The following is a 25,130-nucleotide window of genomic DNA, read 5'->3' as shown; positions in this document are numbered from 1 at the left end:
TTATCAAACAGATGAGGTTTTCACGGTCTTCTAAAGGCCTGGTAAGAAGAAGAACTTAAGATCAAACCACTAAAACTTTTTTTCCAAAGTCTTGCCCGAAAGGAGAGGGTTTGATTAAGAAATCTTTTGCGTACGCAACCTTTTATTGAGGGGTTGTGTTTCGTGAAGAGCGTCCGTTTTTCTACTAGTTCAAAATGACCTGAAAGGTAACTTGGTATAAGACCATATAGGGCTCCTTTTACGAAGGCGCGGTAGAGGTTTAACGCACGTAATAGCACGCGCTACCACCTCCTCTTGAGCAGGTGGTAGTTTTCCGGCTAGCACGGGGGGGGGGGGTTAGCGCGTGATGAAAAGTCAAGTGCGCTAACTCCCTTGATAGATAGATTATAGTCCATTGGCATTACAGATCAGGTTCTCTGGTTCAAATCTTATTTTGAAAATCGCACGTCAATTGTATCCTTCGATAACACAACTTCAGAAAGTTTTTCAGTAACTTATGGTATCCTACAGGGATATTATTTTTCTTGCACCACTTATGACCAGTGTTCCCTCTAAGCTGCGCTGGCGTGCGCTGGCGCACAAAATATTACATCCAGCGCACAAGTTTCACGTCACAGCGCACGGCGGGCAGGGCGGCGAGAGGAGAATCGGGCGAGTTGGCTCATAACTTGCTGGCGCCCGATATTTGTAGCGCACAGCGAAAAAAATTTTGCTCACAACACCCGCCCGCTTAGAGGGAGCACTGCTTATGACCCTCTGCCAAGATATTGGCTTTACCGCTTATGCAGATGATATTCAGCTTTTGCATTCACTTGACCCAACTAACCCCGCAGAAACATTAGAAATTAACAGGAAACTTGAGGAGATTCATCAATGGCTTGACACAAACAGATTAGCCCTCAATGTTAATAAATCAAACATCATGTTTTTCCCTTGGAAAGATAGTTCTAAAGTTTCTTTTCCAATTTCGATTAAAGGTACCGCCTTACAACTAATAAGTAATATCAAAATCTTAGGGGTGGTCTTTGATGAAAAACTGACTTACCATAATCATATTAGTAATATTGTTAAATCTTCCTTTTACAGACTTCGCCAAATTCGTTCACTATCCAAATTTCTGTGCCCAAAGTCTCTTAATATACAAATTCATTCCCTGGTTATTTTGAAAATTGATTATTGTAATGCTTTACTTATGGGAATAGCACAAAAAGAAATTAGACGTTTGCAGATCATTCAAAATACCTCAATTAAACTCATAATGAAAGCAAGGAAATTTGATCACGTCACTCCTCTTCTTAAGAAAGCACACTGGCTTCCAGTAGCGCATCAAATTCAATATAAACTAAATCTACTTACTTTCAAATCCCTGTTATATAAAACCCCAGCTTTCATCTACAAGTTATTGATCCCTTATACTCCAATCAGATCACTGAGATCTATTGACCAACATCTATTAGTTACGCCCTCACTTAAAGTTATTAATACACGGCGGCACTTTATCTTCTCTGTTACAGCTCCTCAAACTTGGAACTCCCTCCCTATTTGTCTCAGAGAAGAAAAAAACTTAGATAAATTTAAAAGTAAACTTAAGATCTTTCTTTTCAAAGACGCTTATGATATTTAGGAGACCCATATGTATTTTTCATACAGTTCTTCACTGTCAGTTTAATTTCCATCCTATAAGTTCACATAGAATTTTTCTTTTTTCAACCATCTTTATTTTCTTTTCTTTATTAATTTCCAGGTACTTTAGTTAGATTGTGAGCCTTCGGGACAGTAAGGGAATTTTTTAAGTACCTTCTTACTTCTCATTTATAATCTTAATGTATATTTTCTTCAAACCGCTTAGAACCTAAAGGATATAGCGATATATAAGAAATAAATTACATTACATTACCCAGCCTATTTTTGCTTATTTTCATAAGGCTACTTCTTTTATTTCCCTCCTATTGTTTTTTACCATAATCGTCCTTCTTTCTTTCATTATTATTGTATTTCATTACCCTGCCTTTCCCTTTGTTTTCCTTTTCTGTTTATTCTGTTAGTCGTTAATTTAATATGCTTTGTTCAGTGTCTATCTGTCTTTTATAATCCCTGTATTATCTGTAAATTGAAAGATTTGTTCATCGCTTAGATATTTGAGTAAGCGATTAATCAAATACTTATTAAACTTCAAACTTGAAAGCCGCTTCGTAAAAGGAGCCCATAATGTCTATCTTTATGCTTTGAGACCATTACTCTAGTTATGCTCACTGATTGAGTACTTAGGGCTCCTTTTACTAAGGTGCGCTGGCGTTTTTAGCGCACGCAGAATATTACCGCGCGCTCAATGCTGGCGTTAAGGCCTAGCGCACGGGGCAGTTCAGCGCGTTAATGCCCTAACGCACCTTAGTAAAAGGAGCCCTAAGTCTTTGTTCTACAAATACCGTGTAAGGCTCGGTAGGAATGCTTAGATGTGGTAAGTAGCTTTGGCGGTATCGCCACCTGCGGATCTTTCTGTGTCACCTTTCTGTTCCACAGCTATGATGTTAGATATAATATATTCAGTGGGATCCATGCTCTAGATCAGGGGTGTCAAAGTCCCTCCTCGAGGGCCGCAATCCAGTCAGGTTTTCAGGATTTCCCCAATGAATATGCATGAGATCTATTTGCATGCACTGCTTTCATCGTATGCTAATAGATCTCATGCATATTCATTGGGGAAAGCCTGAAAACCCGACTGGATTTTGTCCCTCGAGGAGGGACTTTGACACCCCTGCTTTATGGCAAGGAACATAGAAAATTTCGAAAACCAATTAAGAAAAAAATAACTTGAGGCTTTTGAGTTTTCCTAAATGTCCTTTGATGTCTCCTTTGGAGATGGTAAGAAAATATTTCGGAGAAATTCTTGCTATTCCAACGGAAAATTTGCCTCCGATTGTAAGAGCCAATTATCTTCAAATAAAGAAACCTGTAAGGGCTTCCACCCCTCATGAGACTCGAGGTGATAAAGTGGTGGACATGAACTTAACAACTTTTTTGGAAAGTTCACTTGAAGTTATAACAGGAAGAAAAACCTTGCTGTTAACTCCTTGCTTTGGAAAGTGATAGAGAATATGTATTACCCTTTAATTCCAACATATAAATGATCAGTTTTTGGGCTCTAATGTGTGCTTATTTCCTGACATGTCTCAGAGGTCCCAGAGGCGGAGAAAGGAATTCTTGGCTTTAAGGCCAAGAGTCCTGGCCCTGGATGGGGCCCTGGGTGGGATTTTTTTTGGTTGAAGTTTCCCGTAAAATGTTTCATTACATATCAGACAAAGAATTTCTTGTGTCTAGAGCCTAGGCAGCTGTTAGAATTTGTAGAATCTAGAGGGAATAACATCTGTAACTAAAGATATGTAACTTATAATAATACCGGCTGTGGGATAAGCAAAGTACTGCTGTTTTTTCAATTTATTATATAGATTTCTTTATATATTTTTTGTATTTCCTGTTGACTTCTCTCAAATATTGTGGTCTAAATAATTGAATAGTATTTCTTTTTCTTTATTTTCATTAAAAATTATGGATCTGTTTCAAGTTGTAATTATTATACTTGATTGTAATAAGAAATGGTATAAATAAAGAATTTTTTTTTATTTTTTAAAAAGAGTATTTCCCTGTAACTTCATTGAGTGTCCCCTAGTCTTTAGCGAAAAGTTGATCCACTTGTACCCGTTCTACTCCACTCTCTTTTCCAAGCTGAAGAGCCCTAACCGTTTTAGTCTTTCCTCGTACGAGAGGAGTTCCATCCCCTGTACCATCTTGGTTGCTTTTCTTTGAACCTTTTCCAGCACCGCTATATCTTTCTTGAGATAAGGAGACCAGAATTGAACGCAATACTCCAGGTGAGGTCGCACCATGGAGCGGTACTTGTGATAAGAGAATCAGCAAATGAAGCTTTCCCTACCTGATCTGAACTCTGCTTTATAGACCATAAAGAGAGAGAAACAGATTCCCTGCTTAGTGATCTTTCTCCTGTAGGTTTCTGGGAAGCTCTTGTGTAAACAAGATTTGTTGTGCTTTTGATCCTCTTAACTAGTTATCATGTTAGAGAACTGTTTTATGAAATTTAATTTTGAAAATCACGGTGCACTATCAAAAGAATAAACAGCTTAGGTCTGATATTTTTTTAATGTAATGTTAACACACGGAAATGCAGAAAAGCAATGATGATATGTGATTGTGTCATGCACTATTTACACCATAGTATTTACATTACAATTTAATAATATTTTTATTTATTTTGTCTCTATTTTGCAGTAATTTTGTTAGCCACTTTCAGGGATTTAGTGGACTATAAAATGCTAGATTGTATTAGAATAGATATTTTCATGATTGTGGAGGTAAAATAGCTCTTCCCCTTTCATCCTGCTAAACTGGTCTAGACTAGCGCTGCCCGATTTGCCGATTCGAATCAATTCACCGATTCAACTTTTTTAAAAAAAAAATCAGACTCACCAATTCAGTGAGTCCTGACTCCAAACATTTATTTAAAACATTTATAGCCCGCATATCCAAAATCTATGCGGGTAACAGCGTAGATACATAATGAATACAAAATCTAACAAGTCATAAAACAATGACAATAACAACATACAGCCGAAAACCCATGACTGAAAAAAAACATACCACTTGCCCTCTTATGTGGCAGCAACGGTGGAGGTGACTGGCTTGGCAGATGCAGCGCGGTGAACAGGCTTCGTCTGGCCTGCCCCGCTGGGGCCTTCTCTCTGCCACGTCACTGATGACATCACTGATGACCCGGCAGAGGGAAGCCCTGGAGAGTAGGCTGTGAGAAGCCTATTGACCGTGCTGCCTTTTGCAAAGCTGATCACTGCCACCGCTACTGCTATTTTAGGAGGCCAAAAGGGGGGTGGGGGAATAGTTGGGATGGAAAGCTGCTGCACAGGTGGATGGGAGGGAGGGATGGAAAGCTGCTGCATTGGGGGGGGGGAGAAGAGGAGAGAGGAAAAATTAGTGGAAATGGGATGGAGGAGAGGAAGGGAGAGATGCAACAGAGGTAGAAAGGGGTAGAGGAGATATCCTGCATATGGTGGAGGCAGGAAGAGTTGGGGCTTAGGGAGGAAGAAATGGTGCATATGATAATGAAGGGGAGGAAGAGATAGATGCTGCATGGAGGGGAACAGAGAAGTTTGATCCAGGGCACAAGGCAGGGAGAGAGATTGTAGATAATGGGAAAGAAACAGAAATGTTGGATATGGCATTGGAAGGGACAGTACAGAGATGGAAAATGGTTGGTAAGCATAGAGAAAGAAGACAATGGCAAATGGGCAGGAGACCCTGGTGAGTGAGTTAACAGAAGACAAACAGAAACCAGAGCCTGGGACCAACATGATTTGAATAAAAATGACCAGACAACAAAAGGTAGAAAAAATAATTTTATTTTCTGATTTGTGATTACAATATGTCAGATTTGAAATGTGTATCCTGCCAGAGCTGGTGTAAGCAAGTATGAGCTAGGACCTAACAGAAAGAGGAAAAGTCTTTTTTAAATTTGTTTACACCACAGCATTGGCATGGAGCTGGGGTGAGTGAAGAGGCTACAAAATAAGCCTGCCAGGATGTTTGAAACCCCCTCCACCCTATTGGGTGGGAAAAGTGACTCAAATTGAAAAATCAATTCAATGGGCCAAATCGAATCAAATCCAATTTTTCTCCCCTGAATTGGGCAGCCCTAGTTCAGACCAGTGGATTTTATTCTTCTACAAGCAGGTGGAGGTAGAGAGACTGAATACAGTATTTTGTATTAAAGTTTTTGGGTTGTGGAACGAATATGAGTTTCCATTATTTCCTATGGGGAAATTCGCTTTCATATACAATTGCTTTGGATTACAAGCATGTTTTCGGAACTAATTATGCTTGCAATCCAAGGTTGTACTGGACTCTGCTGTAGATATCACCACTAAAAGGTTTTATGCAGCCTGAATTATTTAGTTTTTCTCTACTTCCGACATGGTACAGTACTCCCCCGAAATTCACAGGGATTCCGTTCCAGGAACCCCCATGAAGTTCAAGGCAGGAGAGGGCAGCCGGAGCACCGGCGGGCGAAGAAAATCACTCACGGTCTGCTCCGACCGCCTCTTCCTGTAGTAAAGTCGGGCTGCACCAATCGGGTGCTGCTTTGACACGCAGCTCCTCATTGGTGTAGCCCGACTTTACTACAGGAAGAGGCAGTCGGAGCAGACCGCAAATGAGCGAGTCCGCGATTCGTGGGGGAACACTATATAGGTTGTACTGTTGCAGAATGTTTTATTTTGCTAGGCCTGCCATCCTGGAGCACAGTCCACAGCCTGAATCTTTTGTGGCTGAATCCTATTGGCCAGTGTAATTTCTGGGGTTCAGGCTACAGCCCTTTGGGTTACAGGACTTTTGCCATTACCAAAGATTGATATTCATTTGTTTGAAACTGGTTTGATCCCTATGAAATCCTTTCGCTATTTGGGGGTCCACTTTGACCCCAAACAACAGCAAACAAAAGAGAAACTACAGACAATTGTACAAGATGCAGACTGTTTATTTAGACAGCCTTTTTTTGCGCTTTGTATGACCGCCTTTTTGCAAACCAAGGGACCCGACATGGTCCGTGTTTTGATCAACACATCTTCTTCAGGGGTCCCTAAGCTTTGTTGATCATGGGAAAGCTGCAACAAATAAGCAAGAGCCTGTTCATAGATGTTCCAAATTCTAGGGTGACTGTCCCTGAAAAATACTGTGTGTAAAAAAAAAAAAAGTCCACTTTGACCCTGCACTTTCTTTTGATTCCCAGATCTCGCAGGCGAGATCTCCCGCGCATCCGTCTCTCACCTCTTCAGTCTGTTCAAAATTCTGCTGCACGACTCATATTCTGTGAGAGCCGCTATTCTCACATGATCCCTCTCCTCAAGTCGCTTCATTGGCTCCCCATCCATTTCCGAATTCAGTTCAAATTCCTCTTGCTGACTTACAAGTGCCCGACAAAAGCTCAATGCCCGACAGTATGACACAGGACCTACTCTTGCTGGAGCATTGGTCAAAGACTTGGCAACTAAGTTTCAATGCCCAAAAATGCAAGGTCATGCACCTTGGCGTCAAAAATCCATGCAGGACTTACACCCTAAATGGTGAGATCCTAGCAAGGACTGTAGCAGAACGTGACTTGGGGGTGATCATTAGCGAAGACATGAAGACTGCCAATCAAGTGGAGAAAGCTTCATCCAGAGCTAGACAAATCATGGGCTGTATCCGTAGAAGTTTCGTCAGCCGTAAGCCCGAGGTCATAATGCCGTTGTACAGATCCATGGTGAGACCCCATCTGGAATACTGTGTACAATTCTGGAGGCCGCATTATTAAAAAGATGTGCGGAGAGTTGAGTCGGTTCAGCGAATGGCCACCAGGATGGTCTCAGGTCTCAAGGATCTCCCGTATGAGGAACTCACTCGAGGAACACAGAGAGAGGGGAGACATGATCGAGACGTTCAAATATGTCACAGGCCGTATCGAGGTGGAAGAGGATCTCTTTTTCCTTAAAGGACCCATGGCAACAAGAGGGCATCCGTTGAAAATCAGGGGTGGGAAATTTCATGGCGACACCAGAAAATATTTCTTCACCGAAAGGGTGGTTGATCGCTGGAATAATCTTCCAAAACAGGTAATTGAGGCCAGCAGCGTGCCAGATTTTAAGAAAAGATGGGATTGACATGTGGGATCTCTTCATGAAGGTAGTTAGGGGGTGGGCCATTAGTGTGGGCAGACTAGATGGGCCGTGGCCCTTTTCTGCCGTCATGTTCTATGTTTCTATGTTTCTAAGTGCGTTTGCTCTGAAGACCTCCAATATCTCTCTTCACTTATCTCCCCCATGCTCCTCAACGTGATCTCCGCTCATCGGGCAAGCCCCTCTTATCTGTACCCTTCTCCTCCACTGCCAACTCCAGACTCTGTCCCTTCTTTCTTGCTGCTCTGTATGCCTGGAACAGGCTGCCTGAATCAATACATTGTGCTCCATCCCTGGCAGTGTTCAAATCCAAGCTAAAGGTCCCCTTTCTTGAAACTGTTGTTAACTCTTAACTCCCCCTCACTGCTGTCAGATACCTAGACCCACTATAACCTCCCAAACCCTGAAATGTCCTGTCTAAATTAGATTGTAAGCTCTTCTGAGCAGGGACTGCCTATTGTAAGTTAAGATGTACAGTGCTGCATATGCCTTTCAGCGCTATAGAAATAGTAGTAGTGATGAAATAGTAAATATAAAAATAGCAGTAGTGATTAAAAAAAGGTTTATTATTGGCTTCGGTGAATCAGATTAATTAGTACTGTTCTAGATTTTGGGACATTACATACTTTTGGCCATGCCTTTGTTGTTTCAAGAACTGATCACTGTAATAGTTGATTGCGGTATTTTGTCAGCAAATTTACATCACCTTCAGACACTTTACAATTCAGCTGCTTGCTTTCTTTGCAAATCCAAACTGTGGGGATCTTTTACTAAGGTGCGCTAGCCGATTTAGTGAGCCGATTTGACCCGACCGATCTCCCCCCCCCCCCCCCCCGTGGCAGCAGGAGAGAGGTCAACTCTCTCCTGCTGCACTAAACAAATTTCAAGTTTATCTAAAAATTTGATTTAATCGCAAAATCTTAATCCAATGCGATTTACAAATAACAATAAAATCAGGGTAAAAAGAAAACCACATTGATTGAACCAGACAATAATACAACTTTTAACCAACCAGATACATCGGGGGGGGGGGGGGGGAGGGGAGAGGGTTAAATATAATTTATAGCCCTCGTCGCCGCCGTCGCTTTCTGCTTGTGTGGGGAGTATATTTGGACTCCTTATCTCCTAGAGGTCGCAGTCTCCTTTTGAATCCTCTTGCTTAGCCTTGTTGAGGTTCATCACGCTCCTTCCTGGGATCGGTCACCGCAGGCACTTCCTTTTTTTTTTTTTCTTTTGTTTTGCTGCCTTCTTTGTTGGGGGGAGGGTTTTTCTTTTGTGACTGCCAGGGGCCACCAGAGCCCGGGCCTTTGGCATTTTGGAGTTTAGTTTCTTGGCTTCCGTTTGCTTCCTGGGACGCGGGGGGGGGGAGGGGGGAGGACGCGGGGGGGAGGAGGGGGGTTTGTACGGGTGGTTCTTGCTGCTTGTGTGGGGTTTGTGGGGCGTGGGGGTTACTACTCTTGTTTCACCATAACAACGCAATGCCTTTTGTATCGTTGGAAGCTCTCTTTTTTGCCATTGTTGTCTTTGTTATTTGTTGTTTGGTGTTTATATTAAGAAAAAGATTTGAACATAAATATAATTTATAAATAAAATAAAAAGGGCATGGGTAAAGAAACAAAAGGATGGGAAAAGGTTACCCGCTCAATTTTCACTTAATAGCATTATTAGTCCACTAAAGACCCTGCTGCGCTGCAATTAAACCCGACCAGACCGCCCCCTGGCAGCGGGAGAGATGCCCACTCTCCTGCTGCACTAAACCTGACCTGACACGACCGGACCTCCCTCCCCCTTACCTAAACAGATGACCCGGAGGGACGTGTACACCCTCATCCTTGCATGCTGCTGCGTCATCTAAATGGGATGCACCGGGGAGGGGCCTGAGGCTCTGATTGGTTTAGGTTGTTTAAGGCCCCTCCTATGGGAAGGAACTTAAACAACCTGGGCCAATCAGAGCCTCAGGCCCCTCCCCGGATGCATTGTGAAGGGCCCTAAAGCTCTGATTGGCCCGGATACCCCATAGGAGGGGCCTTGGGTGTCCAGACCAATCAGAGCCTTAGGCAACTTCACAGTGCATCCAGAGATCGGCCTGAAACTCTGATTGGCCCAGGTTGTTTAAGGTCCCTCACCTGGGCCAATCAGAGCCTCAGGCCCCTTCCCAGTGCAACCCAAGATTCACCGGGGAAGGGAATTCCCATTTAGATGACGCAGCAGCATGCAGGGATGAGGGTGTACACGTCCCTCCGGATCATCTGTTCAGGTAAGGGGGAGGGGGGGCGGCGGAGACGGAGGGAGTGGTCGGTTTGAGTCGCAGGGATGGGTAGTCTCTCCTGCTGCCGGAGTGGTCACGGCCGGGGTTTTAGGGAAAGGGTGTTGTGATGCAGCGGAGAGAATGGTCATTTTTCCTGCAGCATCACAACACAGGTCTCTAGCAGTCTCTTACACTGACCGGCACCCCTGGACCAGTCACATTTGTCGCAATTTTTTAAGAATCCATCGGAGGGCTAATTTCAATGTTGAAGAGCCCATTTGCGTGTCAGTGTCGGAGACTGCTAGAAACCTCGCTAAAGAGGGAGATAATCTCTTTTGATAATCTGCTGCTAAACTGCGTACAGGCTAAACTGCCGGAAAGCAGTTTAGCGATGGCGTTAAAGTTTTGAGAATCTTGTTCTGAGCTTTAGATCATTGACTCAAGCTCAGTGAAGTATACTGACAGACGTCCACGAGGAGACCCTGCCAGCTGGGTGTATGTGAGGGTCTCTCACACCTGAAATTTAAAAAATAATATTTTAATTAGGCAGAGGTTTTATTATACTGGATGTCTGTTAAAGAAATGAAGCTGATTTAAAAAAAAGTAGTAGTCAAGAAAAATCGAGCAGAGGCAGGAGTCAGATGAGGGTTTGACCAGTACCATTGGGACAGAGAAGCAGGTCTTTAATTTTCCCAAGCGTTGGACCTGGGGGAGGGAGCAGTGTATATAATGTATGAACTGCTTTGATTGTAACCACAGAAAGATGGTATATCAAGGCCCCCATCCCCCCCCATCCCATCCCCTCCGAGTGTGATTCTTTCTACAGTGCAAGTCTTGGTTCTGGATGTGCTCCAGAAGAAAGAGAGCTATGGGTGTGTGCTGGGGGAGAGGGGAGAGGGAGAAAGAGAGCTGTGGGGGTGTACTGGGGGGGGATAGGGAGAAAGAGAGCTGTGGGTGTGTGTTGGAGGGGGGAGAGAGAAAGAGAGCTGTGGATGTGTGCTGGGGGAAAGGGGGAACAAAGTGTGGGGGGGATTGCCCTTTAAATCCAGAGTGGATTAGAGTAAACTGGTTAATGTTTCTTTTAGTGATATTGTCCTAATGTGCTAATTACGAACAATTTTTTAACCTTTTATTTAAAGATTCAGGTGCTGTGTTCACGTTTGGAAAAAGCAAGTTTGCAGAAAATATCCCTAGCAAATTCTGGTTGAAAAATGACAAGCCTGTCTCTATGTCATGTGGCGATGAACACACAGCTCTGATAACAGGTCGGTATGGAAACTCATCATGCACAAACATGTTTTGTTGTGAATCTCATACTTCTACCCAAATAGTGGAACATAGTCCCATCAGGAAAGCGGTAAAGGCCAACCTTTTTACCTGACACCCTAACCTCTATTTCTACCCATCAAAGTTACACTGCCTCACTCTATGCGCCCTTCTACTAGATTTGTAGCGGTAACTAAGGGCTAGATTCACTAAGCCCACCAATCTAATCCGATCCGATCCGTGGCCGGGGAGGCTGATTCACGAAGCGTCCTCATGCAAATTATTGCAATCGGAGGCACGCCCCAAACAGACCACACGGATCGCTGAAGAGCGATTTCTGACGCACGCTCATAACATCTTCTTTGTCTGTAGATCAGTGGTGTCCAACCTTTTGGCTTCCCTGGGCCGCATTGGCCGAAAAAAATGTTTCTGGGGCCACGCAACAGAGGAAGGAGCCGGCAAGACGGTAAACACCTGGGGGCAGCAGAGGAAAACACTGCATCGCCCTCGACCGGGGCTGCACAAAATACTTCAAGGGGCCGCTTGTGGTCCTCGGGCTGCAGGTTGGACACCCCTGCTGTAGATGATCTGCGCATGTGCTTTCTCTCCGTGCTTTTTTTTTTTTCCTGCCTTTGAGCAGGTTTTGTGCAATTTTTTTTTTTTTACTCGCCGCGGTTTTAACCCACGGGTTAAAGTGGGGCTGCGCTGCCGCGTGTTCTGGAACTTAATAATAATAACTAATAACTTTATTCTTATATACCGCCACAATCTTTCGACTTCTAGGCGGTTCACAATGAAGAAAAACTGTACAGACAGCGAATTACAAAGTATTGAAATGAACATCGTATGATGATACAAGGAAAATTTCAGGGTCGGAATATTACATGGTTTTATAATGTGTAACTTTATACAATCAGCAATAATTTATTACATGGTTTTATAATGAGTAACTTTATACAATCAGCAATAATTGAGAACATAAGTAGGAGAGGAGAAAGTAGAATGCGCGGTCAATAAGTTACAAGGAGAAAGACTTTAAAGATGATAGTGATGGCTTAGGAGTATTGGTGAGGAACTATTTTAATTACTTGGTACGTTAGCGGAACTTGGTACGTTAACAGAACACGGGGCTGCGCTGCCGCGTGTTCTGGAACTTAACAGAACACGGCGTAGTGCAGCCCCTGCGGGCTAAAATCATGGAGTCGGGGCAGAGAGGAGGGCGGCAAGAGCTGGAGAGTCGGGGCGGAGAGCAGGGATTTTGCACAAGCGACTGGTCCTCAGCAGTTGCTTGTTTTTGGATCGGCCAGCCCAGTCGGTGTGCCCTAAAATGTGTAGTGAATCGCTGCTGGCTACATTTGCATACCGTTTCCCCTCATTTGCATACGCGGATCGGATCGAATCGGCACCAAGGTCAGTGAATCGGGTCGGAACACGATCGCAAACGTGCTCTGTGGGCTCAGTGAATCTAGCCCTAAGTCTCTATGCGCGCACTCTCTTCCAAACTACACAAGATCTTGCCTCCCTATGACATGCACCTACACCAGGGGTAGGCAATTCCGGTCCTCGAGAGCCAGAGCCAGGTCAGGTTTTCAGGATCTCCACCATGAATATGTATGAGATGGATTTGCATGCACTGCCTTCCTTGAGATGCAAATCTATCTCATGCATATTTATTGTGGAGATCCTGAAAACCTGACCTGGCTCCGGCTCTCGAGGACCGGAATTGCTTACCCCTGACCTACTCCAAGAGTGCCTTAAAATTGCCCTATGCGTCGAATGTATTGTATTTCTAGCTGCTATACTTATCATTTGCCATGCTACTGTGCTCAAGTCCCCCACTCAATACTTAGGAATTATCTCACAGTTGCCGTTAAGCTTTTTCATCTGTTGTACTATATTTCTGCTATCTGTGAATTTGTATTTGTGTATGTAAACTTGTAACCCGTCCTGGGCTCTTCTGGAAGGACGGACTAAATAAATAATATAATATAGTGTGTTCTGCACAGTACAGCGAGAAATAAATCCCAATATGTATTGATAATTGAGCATGTCAGATGACGTGGCTAAAGCAGTAGATCCCAAAACTTATCTCTTTGCCAAATTTCTCTGACTCCATTTCTGCCATGATGTACTTGTAAAACACTTCCAGGAAAAATGGATTAATTGTACCATGTTAATGTAATTTTGAATGTTTTTTTTGTCATATCGCTGACTGTACACAGTCTCTTCCTCTGTAAACTGCTCTGAACTGTTTGTGGTATTGCGGTATATAAAAATAAAGTTGTTATTATTATTATTATACACTCCGAGTTTGCTAAGGGAGTCTAGAGAGGTTCTGACACCTCCACTGATGGCTCCATTGCTCTTCAAGCATACCTCATCACAGAAATATGAACGGTTTAAATATTCCCAATCATAAATGTTAGACAAGCATTTGACAGAGTTACAAAAACTATACCGTAAAATTTGATCATTAGTCAGGCAATACATTAGCAGGTACTTACATTATGTAAGATATCAGTTCAAAAAGGCAGCTACACACAATTGTGTCTTCAATATTTTCTTAAAACCCAGTCTGGCAGTACAAAATCGCAGGACATCTGGCAGAGCATTCCAAAGTTTTGCACCGCCCACCAATAACAGCCGCACCAATCCTGCAATGAGAGATTACCATCCTCCCAGCCAAGCATACTTTCATGCTGCTTGCCGACCTCAAACCCCTCCTCGGCTGATAGATTTCAAAAAATGCTTTCAAAACAGCAGGAGATGCATGGTACAAGACTTTAAAATGCATTCTTTGCTGCATTGGTAACCAGTGCAACTGTTTTAAAACCGGCGTTATAGGAGACATTCTGGGGATGCCTGTAATCAATCTTGCTGCAGAGTTAATCAACATCTACAGAGCTCTTCTTGTCACTTTAGAAACTCCTGGGTATAATGCATTGCAAAAATGGACCCTACTCAAAATCAGTGCCTGCACAATACTGTGAAAATCATAAGTTGGTAACCTTGGTTTTTAAGCTATATAACATTTTCAACTGCATGTACCCCACCTGGATTGTTTTCATAACAGCTCTCCCCCAAAATTAACGAGGGTTCTGTTCCAGGAACCCCCCGCAAATTTTGAAAAACCGTGAATATGGGTTTTATAGGCAGGAGAGGGCAGCTTGAGCATCGAGGCAGGAGAGAGCAGCTGGGGTACCGAGGCTGGAGAGGGCAGCTTGAGCGCCGAGGCAGAAGAGAGCAGCTGGGGTGTCGAATCAGGAGAGAGCAGCTGGGGGCACTGAGGCAGGAGAGGGCAGCTTGAGCGCCGAGGCAAAAGAGAGCAGCTGGGGCACCGAGGCAGGAGAGGGCAGCTTGAGCGCCGAGGCAGGAGAGGGCAGCTGGGGCACCGAGGCAGGAGAGGGCAGCTTGAGCGCCGAGACAGGAGAGGGCAGCTGGGGCACTGAGGCAGGAGAGGGCAGCTGGGGCACCGAGGCAGGAGAGGGCAGCTTGAGCGCCGAGGCAGAAGAGAGCAGCTGGGGTGTCGCATCAGGAGAGAGCAGCTGGGGGCACCGAGGCAGGAGAGGGCAGCTTGAGCGCCGAGGCAGGAGAGAGCAGCTGGGGGCACCGAGGCAGGAGAGGGCAGCTTGAGCGCCGAGGCAAAAGAGAGCAGGTGGGGCACTGAGGCAGGAGAGGGCAGCTTGAGCGCTGAGGCAGGAGAGGGCAGCTTGAGCGCCGAGGCAGGAGAGGGCAGCTGGGGCACCGAGGCAGGAGAGGGCAGCTTGAGCGCCGAGGCAGGAGAGGGCAGCTGGGGCACTGAGGCAGGAGAGGGCAGCTTGAGCGCCGAGGCAGGAGAGGGCAGCTGGGGCACCGAGGCAGGAGAGGGCAGCTGGGGTAATGAGGCAGGAGAGGGCAGCTTGAGCGCCGAGGCAGGAGAGGGCAGCTGAGGCACCGAGGCAGGAGAGGGCAACATGAGCACCGAGGCAGAAGAGAGCAGGTGGGGCTCCGAGGCAGGAGAGGGCAGCTTGAGCGCCGAGGCAGGAGAGGGCAGCTGGGGCACTGAGGCAGGAGAGGGCAACTTGGGGCACTGAGATAGGAGAGGGTAGCTGGGGCACCGAGGCAGGAGAGAGCAGCTGGGGCACCGAGGCAGGAGAGAGCAGCTGGGGCACTGAGGCAGGAGAGGGCAACTGGGGCACTGAGATAGGAGAGGGTAGCTGGGGCACCGAGGCAGGAGAGGGCAGCTGGGGCACCGAGGCAGGAGAGGGCAGCTGGGGCACTGAGGCAGGAGAGGGCAACTGGGGCACTGAGATAGGAGAGGGTAGCTGGGGCACTGAGGCAGGAGAGAACAGCTGGGGCACCGAGGCAAGAGAGGGCAGCTGGGGTGCCGAGGCAGGAGAGGGCAACTGGGGCACTGAGATAGGAGAGGGTAGCTGGGGCACTGAGGCAGGAGAGAACAGCTGGGGCACCGAGGCAAGAGAGGGCAGCTGGGGTGCCGAGGCAGGAGAGGGCAACTGGGGCACTGAGATAGGAGAGGGTAGCTGGGGCACCGAGGCAGGAGAGAGCAGCTGGGGCATCGAGGCAGGAGAGAGCAGCTGGGGCACTGAGGCAGGAGAGGGCAACTGGGGCACTGAGATAGGAGAGGGTAGCTGGGGCACCGAGGCAGGAGAGGGCAGCTTGAGCACTGAGGTAGGAGAGGGCAGCTGGGGCACTGAGGCAGGAGAGGGCAGCTGGGGCACCGAGGCAGGAGAGGGCAGCTGGGGCACCGAGGCAAGAGAGGGCAGCTGGGCTGCCGAGGCAGGAGAGGGCAGCTGGGGCACTGAGGCAGGAGAGGGCAACTGGGGCACTGAGATAGGAGAGGGTAGCTGGGGCACTGAGGCAGGAGAGAACAGCTGGGGCACCGAGGCAAGAGAGGGCAGCTGGGGTGCCGAGGCAGGAGAGGGCAACTGGGGCACCGAGGCAGGAGAGGGTAGCTGGGGCACCGAGGCAGGAGAGAGCAGCTGGGGCACTGAGGCAGGAGAGGGCAACTGGGGCACTGAGGCAGGAGAGGGCAACTGGGGCACTGAGATAGGAGAGGGCAGCTGGGGCACCGAGGCAAGAGAGGGCAGCTTGAGCACTGAGGTAGGAGAGGGAAGCTGGGGCACTGAGGCAGGAGAGGGCAGCTGGGGCACCGAGGCAAAAGAGAGCAGCTGGGGCACCGAGGCAGGAGAGGGCAGCTTGAGCGCCGAGGCAAAAGAGAGCAGGTGGGGCACTGAGGCAGGAGAGGGCAGCTTGAGCGCTGAGGCAGGAGAGGGCAGCTTGAGCGCCGAGGCAGGAGAGGGCAGCTGGGGCACTGAGGCAGGAGAGGGCAGCTTGAGCGCCGAGGCAGGAGAGGGCAGCTGGGGCACCGAGGCAGGAGAGGGCAGCTGGGGCACCGAGGCAGGAGAGGGCAGCTGGGGCACCGAGGCAGGAGAGGGCAGCTTGAGCGCCGAGGCAGAAGAGAGCAGCTGGGGTGTCGCATCAGGAGAGAGCAGCTGGGGGCACCGAGGCAGGAGAGGGCAGCTTGAGCGCCAAGGCAAAAGAGAGCAGCTGGGGCACCGAGGCAGGAGAGGGCAGCTTGAGCGCCGAGGCAAAAGAGAGCAGGTGGGGCACTGAGGCAGGAGAGAGCAGCTTGAGCGCCGAGGCAGGAGAGGGCAGCTGGGGCACCGAGGCAGGAGAGGGCAGCTTGAGCGCCGAGGCAGGAGAGGGCAGCTGGGGCACCGAGGCAGGAGAGGGCAGCTGGGGCACCGAGGCAGGAGAGGGCAGCTGGGGCACCGAGGCAGGAGAGGGCAGCTGAGGCACCAAGGCAGGAGAGGGCAACTTGAGCACCGAGGCAGGAGAGAGCAGCTGGGGCTCTGAGGCAGGAGAGGGCAACTGGGGCACTGAGATAGGAGAGGGTAGCTGGGGCACCGAGGCAGGAGAGAGCAGCTGGGGCACTGAGGCAGGAGAGGGCAACTGGGGCACTGAGATAGGAGAGAGCAGCTGGGGCACTGAGATAGGAGAGAGCAGCTGGGGCACCGAGGCAAGAGAGGGCAACTTGAGCACCGAGGCAGGAGAGAGCAGCTGGGGCTCTGAGGCAGGAGAGGGCAACTGGGGCACTGAGATAGGAGAGGGTAGCTGGGGCACCGAGGCAGGAGAGAGCAGCTGGGGCACTGAGGCAGGAGAGGGCAACTGGGGCACTGAGATAGGAGAGAGCAGCTGGGGCACCGAGGCAAGAGAGGGCAGCTGGGGTGCCGAGGCAGGAGAGGGCAGCTTGAGCACTGAGGTAGGAGAGGGCAACTGGGGTGCCGGCGGGTGCAAAATCACTCGCTGTATGCTCTGACCGCCTCTTCCTGTAGTAAACTAAAGTGAGGCTACACCAATCAGGAGCTGCTTTGACACGCAGCTCCTGATTGGTGTAGCCTGAATTTAGTACAAGAAGAGGCAGTCAGAGAATACCATGAATTAGTAAGTCTGCGATTCGCGAACCGCGAATTTGCGGGGGAACACTATATTTGCTTTTCCATGGTCAAGCTGCAGTCCAGACACACCCCGAACACATTTATCTCCTTTTGAACTACCAGACGTTCCCCCATCACAGTGACATTTTCTATCTCAAAACTATCCCGTTGGTTTTTCTCAATCATCACCTCTGTTTTGTTAAAAACTATAGACTTACCTCGTAAACGGTGGCGTAGTAAGGGGTGGCGCTCCGTCCCAGGGTCCATTATGCTAAGGGTGTGGCACCTCTCTTCTGCCCCCTTCCTGCTCCTCTACTTGGCACGCGTGCATGCCCCGGCATGAGGTTGCTGCCCACGTTGGCATCGGTGCCTTGGAAGTGACATCAAAGGACGAGCTGACACCGACGTGGGCGCACTGTTCACACCGGAGAAGTTAAAAATGGATGGGGGCACGCGTGTGGCTCAGGGGGGACTTAGGGAGGGCTTGAAGTGGAGGGCGCTGCTCACCCTTACTCCGTCACTGCTCAGAAATAGAATAAATTAATAGCCTCCCACTAAAAGGAAAAAAAGTGGAATATTTACAATTTGGTAGCTCACAGGATTCAAAGCCGCATGGTCTTATTAAAAAAAGACAATAGAGAACAGTTAAGCTCTGGAACGCGTTGCCAGAGGATGTAGTAAGAGCAGATAGCGTAGCTGGTTTTAAAGAAGGTTTGGAGAAGTTCCTGGAGGAAAAGTCCACAGTCTGTTATTGAGAAAGACACAGGGAAGCCTCTGCTTGCCCTGGATCGGTAGCATGGAATGTTGCTACTATTTGGAGTTCTAGAATCTTGTTGCTCTTTGGGATTCTGGAATCTTGCTGTTCTTTGGATTCTCTATGGAATGTTGCTATTCTTTGGGATTCTAGAATCTTGTTGCTCTTTCAGATTCTGGAATCTTGCTGTTCTTTGGATTCTCTATGGAATGTTGCTATTCTTTGGGATTCTAGAATCTTGTTGCTCTTTGGGATTACGGAATCTTGCTGTTCTTTGGATTCTCTATGGAATGTTGCTATTCTTTGGAATTCTAGAATCTGGTTGCTCTTTGGGATTACAGAATCTTGCTGTTCTTTGGATTCTCTATGGAATGTTGATATTCTTTGGGATTCTAGAATCTTGTTGCTCTTTGGGATTATGGAATCTTGCTGTTCTTTGCATTCTCTGTGGAATGTTGCTATTCTTTGGGATTCTGGAATCTTGCTGTTCTTTGGATTCTTTATGGAATGTTGCTATTCTTTGGGATTCTAGAATTTTGTTGCTCTTTGGGATTCTGGAATCTTGCTGTTCTTTGGATTCTCTATGGAATGTTGCTATTCTTTGGGATTCTAGAATCTGGTTGCTCTTTGGGATTACAGAATCTTGCTGTTCTTTGGATTATCTATGGAATGTTGCTATTCTTTGGGATTCTAGAATCTGGTTGTTCTTTCAGATTCTGGAATCTTGCTGTTCTTTGGATTCTCTATGGAATGTTGCTATTCTTTGGGATTCTAGAATCTTGTTGCTCTTTTGGATTCTGGAATCTTGCTGTTCTATGGATTCTCTGTGGAATGTTGCTATTCTTTGGGATTCTGGAATCTTGCTGTTCTTTGGGATTCTGGAATCTTGCTGTTCTTTGCATTCTCTATGGAATGTTGCTACTCCATGGGTTTTGGCCAGGTGCTAGTGACCTGGATTGGTCACCGTGAGAATGGACTGCTGGGCTTGATGGACTATTGGTCTGACCCAATAAGGCTATTGTTATGTTCTTATATATACTGGGGTAGGGGACCAGTCAGTGCTGAAAGCTTGTTAAAATAACAGAGGGTTTGCTTTTTCGTCAGTACTCCCTTTTCCATAGGACCGTCAGGATTTCGCTCACGATGTAGCACCGAGACAGTGCTTGCCTCGCTGTTGCGTTATTTGCACAATTTATTTAGTAAGTGTATAGGGGTGTTGTTTTTTTTTTTTTTTTTTTTTTTAATTCTTTTGAAACCTAACTGTCCTTGTAAGGGCGTAAACACGCGGTCTTCCACCGCAGCAACCCTTCCCAGTGTACTTTCCTTAACTGTTCTTTCTTTCTCTATAATATTGTAGTTCCAACCTTTTTTCCTTTCGTTCCTATTTGTCCTTGGATGTATTAAGTACCCCTAAAGATGTCTACTAATTTTAAGTTTGTATTATAGTCAATATATGCTTTTATTAATATTGTACGCTGCCAAGAAGTCTGATTAGGCGGTATAAGAAATTTTTAAATAAACTTGAAACTTGCGTTTGATTTGGTGGGCCACAAAAGATTGCTTGGTTGTCTGGATGTGATGGGTATTTCTGGTAAAGTCTTTAGATGGTTTCAGGGGTTTTTGACTTCGCTTACATCCCAGGTGTGCTACAATAATGCTCTTTCTGGTGGCTGGAGTAATTCCTATGGTGGTACCTAGGGTTCTCCTCTCTCTCCTCTGCTTTTCAACATTTACTTGACTTCCTTGGGAACTAGACTGTCTAAATTGGATATCAAATTCTGTAATTACGCAGATGATATAACTCTTGTGATTCCTATTCCATCTTTCTTATGTCAAGTAGAGAATGACACGGGGACATATTTTTCCCCGTCCCCGCAGGAATTCATTTTCCTGTCCTGTCCCCGTGAGTTCTTTTCCTGTCCCTGCCCCATTCCTACAAGTTCCATCCTCATCTGCACAAGCCTCAGTTTTCTATACCATTCTCCCAGGAGAGTGGTTTACATGAGTTTATTCAGGTCAGGTAGTCAAGCATTTTTCCCTGTCTGTTCCGGTAGGCTCACAATCTCTCTAGTGTAGCTGGGGCAATGGGGGGATTAATTGACTTGCCCAGGGTCACATGGTGCAGCGTGGGCTTGAACCCACAACCCCAGGGTGCTGAGGCTGTAGCTTTAACCACTGCGCCACACTCTCCCCTCCCCCTGCTCTCATCTGCACAAGCCTCAAATGCTTTAAAATCCTAAGTAGCAACATTCTAGAGCTCAGACTGTGATGTCATAATGCCTCATTCCACCAATGCCTGAGCTCCGTCCTCATCTGCACAAGCCTCAAACGCTTTAAAATCCTAAGTAGCAACATTCTAAAGCTCAGATTGTGATGTCATAATGCCTCATTCCACCAATGCCTGAGCTCCGTCCTCATCCGCACAGGCCTCAAACGCTTTAAAATCCTAAGTAGCAACATTCTAGAGCTCAGATTGTGATGTCATAATGCCTCATTCCACCAATGCCTGAGCTCCGTCCTCATCTGCACAAGCCTCAAACGCTTTAAAATCCTAAGTAGCAACATTCTAGGGCTCAGATTGTGATGTCATAATGCCTCATTCCACCAATGCCTGAGCTCCGTCCTCATCTGCACAAGCCTCAAACGCTTTAAAATCCTAAGTAGCAACATTCTAAAGCTCAGATTGTGATGTCATAATGCCTCATTCCACCAATGCCTGAGCTCCGTCCTCATCTGCACAAGCCTCAAACCCTTTAAAATCCTAAGTGTTCGAGGCTTGTGCGGTTAAGTCAGAGCTTACAGGAATGGGGACAGCGACAAAACTCACGAGGACGGGGAAATTGAGTTCCTAAGGGGACAAATTTGTCCCCGTGTCATTCTCTAATCTCAAGCAACACAGTTAATATCAACAGTAATTTCTGCAATAGAGCAATGGATGGAAGAGTCCAAAACTCCAAACGGAAGCTTAATACTGACAAAACAAAATTTTGATGTCTGTTTGCTTGTACACTGTACCGTGCTGAACGCATTGCGAGCTTTTTAAACAGTTTGTAATGCAAAAGAGTTTTGCCTGTGTATACTGCATGCAAATTAACTACCGTTTTTATCTTTCTGTTTTTGGTGTTTTTTTTAAAAATAGGAAACGGTAAACTCTACGTGTTTGGCTGCAATAACTGGGGGCAACTGGGCTTAGGAGCCGTGAATGCCATGAACAAGCCAACTTGTGTAAAAGGTTTGTCTTAGTTTCTGCATTGAAAAGGAATGATTTGAAGTTTCTTTATTCTTCTACAAGAGTGGGTCAACATTTAAACTTGGCAGTCACCCTTGAAAACATATAGCCAGGTATTCAGCATTGAACGTCCAGATTCTCTGCCAGCGGCAGCGATATGAAGCACCAGGATTCCGATAACTTGGGACAGTCTTTTGCTTTCCTAAACCATCCAGATACTGCCACTATACAGTCATTTTCTATCTCTGCCCCCCACTAGGAAGTACTGAGCAGTCTTTAATGGCTTTCAGCAGCATTTAGTCAGATAATGCTGTTGAAAATCTGCGACATGGCCCAGTCACCGGTATTTATCCAGGTAGGTGCTGCTACCTAGATAAATGCTTTTAAATCTAATCTAATCTTCTGTTTCTGCGTCGCTCATACCTAGGTAGGCTCAAGGCGACTTAAAGAGGGGAGGTGAGGAAGGAGAAGGGGGAGGAGGGGTGGGAAAGAGAAGAGGAGGGTAGGAGGTGGGAGGGAGAAGGGTGGAGGGGGAGGAGAGGATACAGGTGCTAAGTGTCAAATAGATGAGTTTTCAGTTTCTTCCGGAATATGGTGTAGTTACTGAAATGATCTTCCTGGTCATTTCAGTAAGGTCATTCCAAGTTTATATTAAATATTGAGCTATAAGATTGTAAGCTGAAGTACTGTTTTCTTATTCTGAATCTTTTGGACAAATAAACACAGAAAGCGTCAAAAGGCAAGCACCGAGAACAAAAATCACTTTAGAGGTGGTAAGCTCATGCAGAGAGCAGTGTGCAAATTAGTCCAACTTTGCAAAAGGGAGGTGAAAAGGCCCTCACTGGTATTTATTCAGTGCCTTTTCTTTAACTGAAGAAGACGCAGACTCATGTTGCAGAATAGCGAGCTGCATGGGAACAGGGGCAACGGGAATCCCATGGGGATCCCCTCTAGGACCTCGGGGATCACTCCCAGGAGTCCCGCAGGGATGGATCTGCTTTGTTCGGGGATCCCACGGGTGTGATACCTTGCTCCAGCATCGGGTCGTATGCTGCCGCACTCCATCGCTCTTTTCAGGCCTCTGGCAGCGTTCCTTCACTCCTCCACGCTACCGGTAGCTGACCCCGGAAATCTTCCCTCTGGCACATTTTGCGTCAGAGTGAAGGCTTCCGGATCAGCCACCAGTAGTGTGGAGGAGCGAACACTATCAGTGGCCTGAAGAGAAAGGACGGTTAGACGCTTCACGTAATGGGGGTGGATGGAAAGGGAGGGAAGAGATGCTGTATGGACTAGGGCAGGATCAGCAACCTGAGGCTCTTCTCTTATGGCCCCCTTTAGACCTACCGAAGTATCTGGTGATCCGGTAGGGGCCTTCATGGCAAGAGTGCGGCTGCCTTCTAAAATGACTGCTGCAATCTTTTGCAGTAAACTAAACTAAACCTTAGGTTTGTATACCGCATCATCTCCGCAAGCGCAGAGCTCGGCACGGTTTACAGAGGTTGAGAGGAAAGGAACTACAAAGATGGATATAGGAGAGGGCCTGAGAAGATAGGGAGGGAACAGGGTACTAGAGAACGGGGGGTGATTAGATTTTTGAAAAGAGCCAAGTTTTCAGGTGTTTACGGAAGGATTGGAAGGAGCTAACATTTCTGAGCGGGGATGAGAGGTTGTTCCAGAGTTCTGTGGCTCTAAAGGGGAGGGATGTTCCAAGTTTTCCTGCGCGGGATATACCTTTTGTAGATGGGAAAGATAGTTTCAGTTTTTGGGAGGATCTAGAGGAGAGTGGGTTAGAGGAATTCCAAAGGAATGGGATAACGGGGGGAAGGATGCCATGTAGAATCTTGAAGGCTAAGCAGGCACATTTATAGAGGACTCTGGAGTATACTTGGAGCCAGTGAAGCTTGGAGAGGGGAGGGGAGACGTGATCAAACTTGCCTTTTGCGAAAATAAGCTTGGCCGCGGCGTTCTGAATTAGCTGAAGTCTGTGGAGGTTTTTATTAGTTAGGCTTATATAGATGGAGTTGCAGTAGTCCAGTCTGGAGAGGATGGTGGATTGAACGAGGATGGCGAAATGAGAATGGTGAAAGCAGGATCTTACTTTCCTCAACATATGGAGGCTAAAGAAGCATTTTTTTTACCAGGGAGTTGAGGTGATCACTGAAGGAGAGGGAGGAGTCTAAGATGAAGCCTAGGACTTTGCTTGAAAACTCAAGCTGGAGAGTGGGGCCGGAAGGTAGTGGGATGTAGGAGGGTAAATGGTCTGAAATAGGGCCAAGCCAAAGTAGTTTTGTTTTGGACTCATTTAGTTTCATTTGTACAGATTGGGCCCAGGATTGGAGGTTCGTAATACATGAGGATATGTTTTCAGTGAGGTTAGAGAGGTTCGCGTCGGTCTCGAGGAGGATGAGGATGTCGTTAGCGTAGGAGTAGAGAGTTTCTAGGGGGGATAGATGAAGGAGTTTCAGAGAGGACATGTAGATGTTGAAAAGGATAGGGGAGAGGGGTGAGCCTTGCGGGACTCCACATTTCGGCTTCCAGGGGGGGGATGAGGTACCGTTTGTGTTAACGGTGTAGGAGTGGAAGCGTAGGAATTTCGAGAACCAATCTAGGACAGTGGAGCTTATGCCTATTTCGGAGAGTTGGAAGATTAGGATGTCGTGGTGAACGACATCGAAGGCTGCGGAGAGGTCGAATTGAAGAAGAACAGCAGATTTGTTGCGCAAATGGAGTTGTTGCACCTTAGAGATTAGTGAGGCCAAGAGGGATTCGGTGCTGAAGTTGGGTCTGAAGCCGAATTGGTGGGATAGGAGGCTAGAGAATCTTTCTAGGTAGGAAGAGAGTTGGGTGGATATGATGGATTCTAATAGTTTCAAGTTTCAAGTTTATTGACTTTTTAATATACCGACCATCACAAAGTATCTGGCCGGTTTACAATAAGATTTATAAAAATTTTAAATATAAAATGTAGTGAGTGAACATTAAAACATAATTTGACTAACATGAACGTGTGGATAGGAGGGAAAGGGAGGGGGAAAGTTACATATTTTAGAGAAGAAAGGGAGAAGTAGGGATGGGAAAAAACATATTGGGTAGGATCGCTTTTTTAAAAGCGGTTGGATGCATGAATTGGAATCGGAAGAGTTTATGAATAAAGTAAATGGGGAGAAGAGGGAAGAGAAAGAAAAAAAATAAAAATAAAAAATAAAACTAAGAAAAGGAAAATGCATCTTGAAATAGAAATGTTTTCAAATTGATCTTGAATTTATCTAGATGTTGTTCTTCTCTAAGTTGTTGAGGTAAAGCATTCCATAATGTAGGGGCAACAACTGTAAAATTTATTTTTCGAGTATTATAGAATTCTTTGATAGAAGGGATTCGTAATAGTTTTTGGTCAGTAGACCTCAGAATTCGTGGAGAGCTATGGGGGATAAGAAGTTTATGAAGAAATAGAGGCTGGTTT

General features: G+C 46.5%; 2 protein-coding genes across 2 annotated transcripts in view; one reads left to right on the top strand and one right to left on the bottom strand.

The window, feature by feature from the left end:
- Positions 1-13,863, bottom strand: part of OTC (ornithine carbamoyltransferase) — an 80,056-nt gene extending 66,193 nt beyond the window's left edge. The window contains exon 1 of the mRNA XM_033949475.1: positions 13,755-13,863. Coding sequence (XP_033805366.1) covers positions 13,755-13,756 — 2 coding nt within the window. The 5' untranslated portion in view covers positions 13,757-13,863. The remainder of the gene's footprint in view (positions 1-13,754) is intronic.
- The window catches only part of RPGR (retinitis pigmentosa GTPase regulator), a 117,594-nt gene that overhangs the window by 7,647 nt on the left and 84,817 nt on the right, over positions 1-25,130 (top strand). Inside the window, exons 2-3 of the mRNA XM_033949473.1 lie at positions 11,124-11,249; positions 21,581-21,673. Of these exons, the coding sequence (XP_033805364.1) occupies positions 11,124-11,249; positions 21,581-21,673 (219 nt within the window). The remainder of the gene's footprint in view (positions 1-11,123; positions 11,250-21,580; positions 21,674-25,130) is intronic.

This window comes from Geotrypetes seraphini, chromosome 6, assembly GCF_902459505.1.
Source record: "Geotrypetes seraphini chromosome 6, aGeoSer1.1, whole genome shotgun sequence".
Lineage (NCBI taxonomy): Eukaryota > Metazoa > Chordata > Amphibia > Gymnophiona > Dermophiidae > Geotrypetes > Geotrypetes seraphini.
This window is presented reverse-complemented; position numbering and strand designations above follow the sequence as displayed.